At 35.3% G+C, this 12,333-nt stretch overlaps 1 protein-coding gene across 2 annotated transcripts in view; it reads left to right on the top strand.

The window, feature by feature from the left end:
• Positions 1-12,333, top strand: part of LOC106876533 (uncharacterized) — a 151,811-nt gene that overhangs the window by 136,989 nt on the left and 2,489 nt on the right. For both annotated transcript variants that reach the window (XM_014925136.3, XM_014925120.3), the window contains exons 6-9: positions 2,552-2,699; positions 5,849-5,979; positions 6,278-6,395; positions 11,556-11,761. In XM_014925136.3, the coding sequence (XP_014780622.1) occupies positions 2,552-2,699; positions 5,849-5,979; positions 6,278-6,395; positions 11,556-11,761 (603 nt within the window). The remainder of the gene's footprint in view (positions 1-2,551; positions 2,700-5,848; positions 5,980-6,277; positions 6,396-11,555; positions 11,762-12,333) is intronic.

Below are 12,333 nucleotides of genomic sequence, written 5' to 3' on the forward strand. Positions count from 1 at the left end.
GGGAAAAGCGTAAACAGCTGGCAAGCCAGAGGACTGTACCAAGCCCCAATGTCAGTTTTGGCATGGTTTTTACAACTGGGTACCCTTCCTAATGCCTATCACTTTACAAAGTGGACTGGGTGCTTTTTATGTGGCACCATGTTTATATATACATATGTGTGTGTATGCATATATATATATATATATATATATATATAATCATAAATATATAGGGATTGACAGTAACCTGCTTCTCCAACATACTGAGAATTCAGAAATAGCAGTCAAAGAACTACTGATTTCAAAACTACAAATTATTACTCCAGATTGATAGCGATATGTTGAGGGGGACATACACAGACACACAAACATATACACGCGCATACATATATATACATTGATATCGCTATCAATCTGGAGTAATAATTTGTAGTTTTGAAATCAGTAGTTCTTTGACTGCTATTTCTGAATTCTCAGTATGTTGGAGAAGCAGGTTACTGTCAATCCCTATATATTTATGATTATAAATTTTACCGAAAAAGGTTTTTTTCATACTGAGCTACCCGGCAGAATCGCTAATTATTAATTTTATTACTAATTGATGATTCCCTGCCCTGCATATCTATATATATATATATATATATATATATAAATATATATATATAAATATATATATATATATATATATATAATATATATTATTTATCTTTTACTTGTTTCAGTCATTTGACTATGGCCATGCTGAAGCACTGCCTTGAAGGGTTTTATCTAAACATTTTCCAACCTAGGACTTTAGTTTTTAAGCCTAGTACTTATTCTACCAGTCTCTGTTGCTGAACTGCTAAGTTACGGGGCCATAAACACACCAGCACCATTTGTCAAGTGATGTCAGCAGGGGACAAACACACACAGATATTTACATATATATATATATATATATATATATATATATACATACATGACAGGCTTATATATATGTTGAGCTTATGATCGTGAGTTCGAATCCCGGACCAGGCTGCGTGTTGCATTCTTGAGCAAGACACTTTATTTCACATTGCTCCAGTTTACTCAGCTGTAGAAATGAGTTGCGACATCACAGGTGCCAAACTGTATCGGCCTTTGCCTTTCCCTTGGATAACACTGGTGGCGTGGAGAGGGGAGGCCAGTATGCATGGGTGACTGCTGGTCTTACATAAACAACCTTGCCCGGACTTGTGCCAGGGAGGGTAACTTTCTAGGTGCAATCTCATGTTCAGTCATGACCGAAGGGGATTTTGGAGTCAGGCTCTGGCTGCCGTTTCTAGCATGGTGGTATCTTAGACACCCTCAATTATAATTTTATATATATATATTTATTTATTTGTTTAAATACCTTACTGCTCTATGCTTTAGAGCAGGGTTCCCCAAACATTTTACACCATCGACCCCTTCATGGAATCCTTGACCCCTCATTGACCCCACCAGCCATGTACAAGAAAATAAACAAATAATAGTAATAATTAAGCAGATGTGAAGTTTTCCAGACATTTATCAACCCCTTGAATAGTCCCATCGACCTCCAGGACTCGATAGCAACTACCTTAGAGTCTCCTGCTTTGGAGTGTCTTTTTTTCTTGGATATATGATATATGAATATATTTATATTTATATACTTTAGATCCTTGCAATTGTTCAAAGCATCTTCCTGGGGTTAAAATGGCAGTAACATCGATTCCTTTTGTTAAAATAAAAGAACTGTCCGACGAACGGGAATGTGAAACTCTGAGTAACAGCTTTTGTTATATTTTTGCTGCTTTTTAATAGAGTATATATAATTATATATATACATATATATATATATAATTATATATGGTGGGCTTCTTTCAGTTTTCCTCTAAAAAATGCACTGACAAGGCTGGCTTTGGTCAGTTTAGAGCTGCAGAAGACACTTGCAAAAGGCGCTTGGCAGTGGGACTGAACTTGAAACCATGTGGTTAGAAAGCAAACTTCTTAGCACACAGGCATGCTGTCATTAGTATCATTAGTTTTATGATCATCATCAATCTCACCACCACCACAACCACCACCACCACCACCATAACCATCACCAATATCATCATTATTTTACATCTGGTTTCTACACTGACATGAGTTGGACAAGTTGTCACAGTCTAAGTATGTTGTTATTCGGAGACACTGCCCTTCCCAGATGGTTCAGAAGGCCCTGTCTTGCTCATACTTTATATGTATTGTTTCTTTATTACTTGTTAAGGTTATCTCTAATGGTTAGGATGGGTGCTGTTGAAAGAGCAAAAACTAAAATGTGTCATATACGCACATTTCCTCTTTGATCTAATTGTTGTTTACATCAGGTATCTCAGATACAAGACATCATAACAAAATCAATACTGGTTATAATTTCTATGGAAAACCTGCAGAAATAACCTTAATAAGTGGTGTAATAGCACTGCTAACACAGAAATACATGGTATTGACTTATAAAAACATTTCATATACTTTGTAGTATATTATGGTTGCATAATGTCCCTATAAGTCACTAATGATTTTTATTGTTTTTTCCTTTCATTTGCAGGAAAAGATTACAAATGTTCTTTGCATAATGTTGAAACTGAAAGCAATGTCTGTGCATCTCAGATTGGATTCTCTAACAAAGATCTTAAGCAGTTAATGTTGAATCCTTTACCAAAACTGAATAAAGAAAAACTAAATTTCGTTTGCAAGTAAGTTATACAACACTGTTATTGATAAAAATTTAATGTATGATAATTTAATGTATGATAATTTAATGTATGATAATTTAAGTTGCCAGGTTTTCAAAGAGAGAAGAAAATATAGTATTGATCTGATAATCAGAGGTCTGCTACAGGTAACACTGTAAGTCAGCACAACTTGAGTTTCGTCAGGCCATTAACAATTAAACCAGTAACTTCACTAAATTTGCTTGTGAGGAGGGTGATTTTTGACACCCATTATGATAAAAAGCTGACAAGTAAAAGGCATCTGTGCTGGTAACATGTAAAGAGTACCCATGCTGGTGACATAAAAGGCACCTGTGTCAATCACAACCAATATACTCTGTAGAGTGGTTGGTGTTAAGAAGGGAATCCAGCCACAGAAACCAAGCCAAAACAGATAACTGGAGACTGGTGTAGGTCTCTAGCTTACCAGCACTTGTCAAACCATCTAAACCATGCTAGTGTGGGAAATGAACATTAAATGATATATACATATATATAAAACTTGGAAAAGGATGCATGGCGTTCGATCATATAATAATATAAATAATATATAGATATATGCATATATCCATACATATATGTACATACCTACATCTATATGTATATATACATGTATATATGGGTACAGGACATCAAAAGAAATGTTAAACACAATGAGAAACGAAAACAGAAAACGAACTTTTTTTGAACAACGAAAAAAACAAACGAGACATGCAGCATAAAGAGTATATCCCTTCGTCAGTTGTCCCTGTTCCATCTACTCCGCTGCCTTCGAAACGCGGAGTAGATATATATATACATATATATATAAATACATATATATACACATGCACACACATACCCACACACCTACACCCATGCACACACATGTATATACACATATATACATACACACACAAACATATATATATATATATATATATATATATATATATACACACACACATACATATGCATATACATGTGTGTATATATGTATGTATATATATATATATATATATATATATATATATATATATATATATATACATGCACACACATACACATGCACACATTGGCACAAGCACATACACACATGCATGCATGCGTGCATGTGAGTGTATGTGTGTGTGTGTGTGTGCGTGTGTGTGTGTGTTAAGTCGTTACCACATTCTTTTTTTTTTTATTTTAAAGTCTTTTTTTAAGTTCATATTCACTTCAGTATGTTGATTGCTGGAACTGAAACTGGACTGCAGTGAATGTTGGCACCTCTGTCACAATCTGGCTAATGCAACACTTGTAAATTATTCAGTGATCCAATACTAAGTGCCTATTACGTGATCAAGAGGTAAGTATGCTCCTAGGTAACCAAGTGTATGACTGTTTCCATTGTTCACATGAGGTATATTCTTAATATCCTTGGAGTAGTATGAATGTCCAGTATTTTGGACTTCTGTCAGGTCATGGTAAATGAAATATAGTTTATAGTATTCCTCATGTATGCTTTTATATTGTTATTTATCTCCAGTTCATGACTGATTCAGCAGACATATAATCAAAAGCTTTCCAGCTGTGGCCCTCCCATAGCTTTCTATAACTTGGACTATATTTTGCAATGTGTTGTATTCTTTCTTTGTTTTAAAACAATAGAGTAGTGGACCTCAGTCTTTTTTAACTTCATGGTTGACTGGATATTAATAAAAAAATTACTGAAAAATAATGCTGAACCTTAGAGATGCTCCCTACACTTTTTTTTAAACAAATACCCCATTGGGTACACCAACGAGGGTTCCAGTTGATCTGATCAATGAAACAGCCTACTCATGAAATTAACATACAAGTGGCTGAGCCCACCACAGAAACATATACCCTTAACATAGTTCTCAGGGAGATTCAACATGACAAGGCCAGCTCTTTGAATTACATGTACGATTCGATTTTTACCAGCTGAGTGGATTGGAGCAATGTGAAATAAATTGTCTTACTAAAAGGAAACAATGCGCCACCAGAAATTGAACCCATGACCGGGTGATTGTAAGCTTATTACCCCAACCACTAAACTGCATGCTTTCACACTCCTTACAATATGCTCTCAATTACACAATACTCATATGTACACTGCTTTTACTTTCTGACCTTGTATGAACTTGGTTTTTTTGTCTGTCACTACAGCCTAGGTACTCTTTGCAGTTAAGTGTCTTGAGCCAGTGCAAATGAAATATCTAGGTTTTAAACAGGATGCAAACTGTCAACTTATAGCTAGTAGATTTATCCACTTTATCAACCTGGATCTTGGATAGTGGGTTTATTTCTATTTGGCACTGTTGTCATCACAAGTGTGCTGCTGTAAGAACACAAAGGACCAGAACAGATACAGCAAAATATCCCATCCATCATCATCATCAGCAACAACATTTAACATCCATTTTCTATGCTAGCATAGGTTGGACAACTTGACAGGAACTGGCAAGGCCAGAGGCCTCACCAGGCTCCGTAGTGTGCTTTGGCTTGGTTTCCATGGCTGGATGCTCTTCTGAACACCAACCACTCTTCAGTATACTGGGTGCTTTTTATGTGGCACCATCATGAGTGCTTTTTTACATGGCTCCAGCATCCACACCAATGCACGTTATGTGGCTCCTTGGTTTTAGGATCTCAACTCTTTTGTGGTGGGCAGGTTTTCTTGAGTATAGCAATGCACCACATTTCTCAGCCTCTGTCATCTCCTTTGTAAGGTTCAGTGTTTTGAGATTAGCATTCAGTACTTTGTCCCATGTCTTCCGGGGTCTCCCTCTTCCACAACTTCCTCCACTTTAAATGATCAGTCAGGAGGTCCCTGGAATAATACTGAACACCCTTGATTAGCAGAGCAGCCTCAATGATGTTTTGTCCAGCTTCTTAGATTTATCAGCCAAATCATCCTGTATTCATATCCTGTTGTCATTAAAGAAAAAGGATGCATCAGTCAATGTAGTCCTAGAATCCACTTGAACAAACTTATAAAAATATCATCAGGATTGTCATGGCTGGAATAACTTTGATCGTAGGTCTGTTTGCTCAGGTGTAACTCACATTAAATTGTACATAGCTATGCAAAACTCAATAAAGATAATTCCATAGAGTATACATTCCTAGTGCTCATGTATTTTCAGAAATTTAGGACTATTCCAGAGATGCTTACAGAGAATAAAAGGAGAATGCCACCACACAAACAAATTAATGTTATTCGAACATTTTTATTATAACAAACTTTTAACCTACATCTGTAAACAAGATCGAAGTGGTAAGTAATATGATATTATTATTATTATTATTATGAAAGTGGCAAGCTGGCAGAATCATTAGCACACTGGACAAACTGCTATGGAGCATTTTGTCCACCTTCACATTCTGAATTCAAATGCTGCCAAGGTTCACTTTGCCTTTCATCCTTTCAGGGGTGATGAAATAAGTACCGGTTGAGCACTGGGGTTCGATGTAACTGACTTCCCTAACTCACCTCAAAATTGCTGGCTTTGTGCCAAAATAAGAAAGAATTAGTTGTATCATAACAAAACCAATTTCTTCATTTCATCTTGCAGTTGTCCTCATTCACAATTACTGCTTAACTCAGACACCATTTTCTGATTATCGAAAAGCTTGTTTCATTAAAGGAGGAAGGAAGATACTCAATTCAACAACCAGCATGCAGGCTTGTCGGTAAGTTCATTAGTATTTCTCTAAATTAGTGATTTTCAATTGCTGTAACAATTACAAATTAGACATGATTGACCACACTGTAATTTGATATTGTATTCAGGTTACTTGGAGACAAGATAATATCAATTTTAAATTACTCAGGTGAGTGGGTAACTAGAAGTTAATTTTATCTTACCTTTTACAGTTTCAGATTAGCCTCTTAAAAACATGTATGTATATAAGTTTTGTGGATGAGATGAGCAGAGATATATTATCAAAAGTACACATATAGGTTCTGTGACAAAATTCAGGGTGCCCTAGCTCCAACAAGGATCAGACATTTTCAAAAGAATTCCTCGAAGTTTGTTCTTCAATTAGGATGAAACATTGTATATATTATGCTTGTATGAAATGGTTGTATTAGTATGAATGGTTGTATTACAACTGACATTTTTTGTGATACTATAAAGGAAAATTTTCAGACTAGCTTATAAGTTTTACATGTTTTGCACAATAAATGTAGAATGAGATGTCAGCATAAGCATTTATCATTTTAGCTTAATTAGAGATACGGAGAAGTCTTATGGGAATTGTGTAAAGAAAATAAGGAATCAAAATCTGAATACTCACATGGGTAATAGTAAGGATTTCAGAATACCTAAAGGTAACCTGAAATGGGGTTTAGCTTGATGCCCCATATTTTTACCACTTCTTTCAGGGGACACATGATAAAGAATGGGAACTGTAGAGGCCAGAGAAATTTGCTAATACACAGTTTTATGTGCAAATGAATGGTTGTTCTTTTAAGTTATGATAAAGACAGTGGCAATACTTTTTCCCCGCTAATAACATCCATAAGGGAACCAAAGAGGTAAGTTACATTCAGAAAGATGTTATGAGCAAAAAAAAAAAAAAAATGTTTGAGAAATACTGTTCTCATGTATTTAAGAGAAACCTAGGCTTTACAGACTGGAAGAGAAAATTTTTCAAAACAAATAGTTAACAGACTGATTTATTTTTGTTTTTGCATTTGCATTATACTTTACAGAGTCTCTGTAGATTGAACTGCTACTTCTCCACATTGAGAGGTCACAGACTAAGGACATGTGACTAAAATACTACAAGAAGTAATTGCCAAATGGATTCTTCAAGCTGAGCCTAGGAGTAGACTAAGGACAAGATGATTGGATGATATCCATAGTTTCAGTTGATCATGTTTGGGAATCCAGCTGGAAAGTGCAATGACAGTTAGTACTGATAGGACTCTATGGGGGTTGCACCTGAAGACTTTACCCCAATGACCCTCCCAGGAATAAGGGGCAGAGAAGATGAATGAATAATAAAGAATAGAATGGGGGCTGATATTTTATCACTTGCTTCTGGAGGAGGGACCTGAGGACTCTTCCCCCATGAACCTCCTAGGAGTTGTGAGTGGAAAAGATAGATGGATGGATATTTAATAAAATTTAGTACAATTTGTTATTGGTATTATTGGTTGGAATTTTTTTCTTTTTAGGTTAAGATTTAGGATTATGTTTAAGTTTCATGTTAGGGCATAAGGTTTACAGATAGGATTTGGAGTTAGAGTTTAGGATTAGGATTTAGGGCTGGGTTTAGATCTGAATGTTTAGGATTTGGAATTAAGGAATAGGATGATTACAATTATAATGCTACATTTATAATGAACTTTCTTTGGTTATGCTCATAACTCATATTTCTAGCTCACGATCAACAAGCAAAATGAATCAGGTTATTTACTATTTGTTTCGGATGGTAAAGTCTTGAATACATTATATTTAGACACATATTCCTCAAAAGTATTCTCGACTATATAATATTAACAAACCTATTTTGTTATTATCAAAACTTTCAGCCTATGATTTTACATTCATTTTTTTTTCATGCTAGCTTAAGTTGGATGAATACTTATGACAAGCATTATTTTACTGCTGGATGCTTATGGGAATTTCTGCTTTATGTGCCTTGGAAAGCAGAGAGATAGAGGACTATTTAACAATGCCATCATAACTTCACTATATTTTTTCAGACAATTTCATGCAAAGACACAGAATGTAAGCATCTACACACACAGATGCATGCATATATATGGTATATATTCCATACAATTTCTTTCTACCAATTCCGTTCACATGGTATTGGCTGGTCCAAGACAACAGTAAAAGACATTTGTCCCTGGTGCCATGCAGTGAGATACAATTCAAAACTATGTGGTTATGAAGCATACTCCATGTCAATACTTTAGCACTGTATCAACCAGATTTTCAGATGTTGTACATTGCTGGTCTCAATGTGCTTCCTCACAATGTAGTAGTTTACAAATGATGCCACACGCCTGGCTAGGCATACAAGCTGACATTCCCCTTGAACAGAATGCCAATCCTTTGCAGAGTTGCCCATTTACAGATGAGTTAACTGAAGCAATGGAACAATGTGAAATGGAGTGTTTTATTCAAGAACACAATGCACTATGGGTCTTGGAATCAAAACCATGTTCTTGCAAGTGTAGGTGCTATGCTCTAATCATGCATATTCACTATAGCTAATAATCATCATCATTTAACGCCTGCTTTCTATACTAACATGGGTTAGACGATTTGATTGAAAACTGGTTAGCTAGAGAGCTGCACCAGGTTCCAGACTGATTTTGCATGGTTTCTACTGCTGGATGCCCTTCCTAACACCAACCACTCTAAGAGTGTAATGGGTGCTTTTTATGCGCCACTGGCACAGGTGCCATTTACATGACACTGGCGATGGCTGAAACTCTGATTTCATGGATGTCACAACTATGATTCATGGGTGCCATGTCAGTACCGCCTGACTGGCCTTTGTGCCGGTGGCATGTAAAAGCACCCACTACACTCTCTGAGTGGTTGGCATTAGGAAGGGCATCCAGCTGTAGAAACATTGCCAAATCAGATTGGAGCCTGGTGTAGCCATCTGGTTTCACCAGTCTTCAGTCAAATCGTCCAACCCATGCTAGCATGGAAAGCGGACGTTAAATGACGACGATGATGATGATGATGATGACAACTATGATTTCACTTGGCTTGATGAGTCTTCTCTAGCACAGCATATCATCAAAGGTCTCAGTCAATTGTCATCACCTCCTTGAAGCCCAGTATTCAATGATCATGCTTCACCACCTCATCCCTAGCCTCCATGAGGCCCAACGTTTGAAGATCATGCTACTTGCAACAACCACAACTACAATTTCACAGGTGCCATTTACATGACACTGGCAATGACTACAACATCACTTGGCTTAATGAGTCTTCTCAAGCACAGCTAATATATATATATATATATATATATATATATAATATAATATAGGATAAAATCTTTATAAGAATTTATCAAGTAGTCAGCGTGAAAAAACCCCATAAGGAAAAAAAAACTCATCGTTTTTTCCCCATAAATATATATAATTTATATAAGGGCATTAACTATATAGTAATGCCCTTATATAAATTATATATATATATAGTGAAGGCATGTGGCTTAGTAGTTAGGGCATTCGGCTCACGATTGTAAGGTCATGAATTCAATTCCGGTGACGCATTGTGTCCTTGAGCAAGACACTTTATTTCACGTTGCTTCAGTCCACTCAGCTGGCAAAAATGAGTAGTAGCTGTATTTCAAAGGGCCAGCCTTGTCACACTGTGTCATGCTGAATCTCCCTGAGAACTATGTTAAAGGTACATGTGTCTGTGGGGTGCTCAGCCACTTGTACATTAATTTCATGAGCAAGCTGTTCCATTGATTGTATCAGCTGAAACCCTCATTGTTGTAACTGACAGAGTACTCCTATATATATATATATATATATATATATATATATATATAATTTTTAATCCACTGATATTATATTTACTAATTTATGAAACTATACAATTGTTGTCTCCTCTCAGATTTTTGTTTTACTTTCATCATCCATGATGAAGTTTTGATTGCTGGAAACTACTTCCTTATTCTCCAGTTCAAATAATGCCGTGTTGACAAATTCATATATATTAGTTAAAGAACAGCAAATTATAAGAATTTTAAAAAAATAATCCCAATACTATATATCATTATTATCATCACCATCGGAGGCCATTTCATGTTTTTGCAGACATGAATTGGTCTCTCTTCAGTACATATTGACATGTATCAAATGTCCTTAAGTTCTTGGTGATGGCTCTCATTGAATTTCCAGGATCATCACTGGAAATGCTGTGTAACAAAATTTTAATTTTTTTTTTTGGTCAGTGTTATTTCCTATTTGCTTCTATCTAGAAATCAAAGGAAATGACTACTATTCTCTCTGAACTTTGCATTTGTGACCAGAACATCGTTTTGAAACTGACCTATCTTCCATTACATTTCAGAAAGTTTCAGCAGAATTATCACTATAGCAAATATTCTGCTCAATACCATATATTTGCTTGTCAGTTACTTGATGTTAACCATTTGAGCATGTCCCATAGTGGCTGACAATATGTGCATTTCTGATCATGAGCAGGAGTAGTAGGGGAGCATCATAACCATATTTTGAGAGGGATTTTTTGGGCTTTGAATAAATGTAACGAAAGCTAAGTTTGAAGGAAATATTAGCCATTTTTCATACTTTCTAGAGGTAAGCAAGTAAGAAATAACAGTTGCTATCCTAGGACAAAAATTGTGTTACACTGTGTAATGTTTTGAATCCATTGAATGAATTGTGCTGTCCTTAGAGTGTCCAGATGTTTTTCTTTTTGTTTTTCTCTTTGATACTGTTGAAACATTCTTACCAGAGGTTTGCAATTCCATCTGAACTTTGTGTACAAAAGATCTTGCAACATTTAGAAAGTTGGTATTTTCTAAATCACAGTGTTCTGCACTTATGGTGAAAATGATTGCATATCTTCATTTATCATGTTAACATTTTATCTGTCATGGGGTGTGAATGAAAATTGGTTTGAAGAGAGTTATATACTGATAATCAAGTGTCTTCAAATATCACTTGCACTCTGCATATGTGAACTGATAAACTGATAAACAAAGGCCTAAAATTGCATGACAACATACTTGTCTAACTTGTAACAAGTTTGACAAATGCTTTGTAAAACTAAACATACATACACACATTCATATCAGATCACTATTGATGTATCATATTTTTATTTTGTTTTTTACTAGTTCTCTGGATGAAACCATTCACTGCAGTTTGGATTTAACTAGGAAAGTCTGTAATTTGAAAGATTATCAGTTCATGAGAAACATCTATGAACATGGTGTGAAAAGCACTTTCTTCAAAGACGGCTGTTCATATATTACTAAAGTCACAATCAAACCAGAAATCACAACTGAAGACTCCCCTCCGAAAGTATCCAATACATTTAGTAGTACGTAATGACCTTCTAACACTTTCTTTCAATTTATATCCTTGTATAGGTGAGAATGCCATGAGAATGAGGTATTGAAACACTGCTGATTCATTTCTTCATTTTATATCCATGTTCTCTTGCTAGCATGGATTAGCTGAATACTTGTTATTTATTATTGAACAGCTTTTTTACAAATTGCCATGCTTTACTGTATGGACTATTCAAGCAAATGTAATGTGAAACATGTGGCCATTTGTAATGAAGCACACTTATTTTAATGCAAATTTTTAGAACTTATAATTTGCCATTGACACCATGATAAAATCTGGTACTAGAAAAACTGTGGTGCCGCAATTGATTTTATTCTTGAGCTCATTTTAAGTAACCAAGGTTGAGTGCTGAGTAGAATAATGAGTTTTTACTTTGCAAATTCATAAGTATACTTTAAATTTTGGATTTACAGAAAAACACCCTTCCTTTCATAACTTCTTGATTTACAAATAAGGGATTTTTAAAAATTCTACTTGTTCGCTATAAATAATTAAATCAATAAATATTTACACACTATTATTTATAGCATTATTTGCTTC

The sequence above is a fragment of the Octopus bimaculoides genome, chromosome 5 (genome assembly GCF_046866305.1).
Source record: "Octopus bimaculoides isolate indiv1 chromosome 5, ASM4686630v1, whole genome shotgun sequence".
In the NCBI taxonomy this organism is placed as follows: Eukaryota; Metazoa; Mollusca; class Cephalopoda; order Octopoda; family Octopodidae; genus Octopus; species Octopus bimaculoides.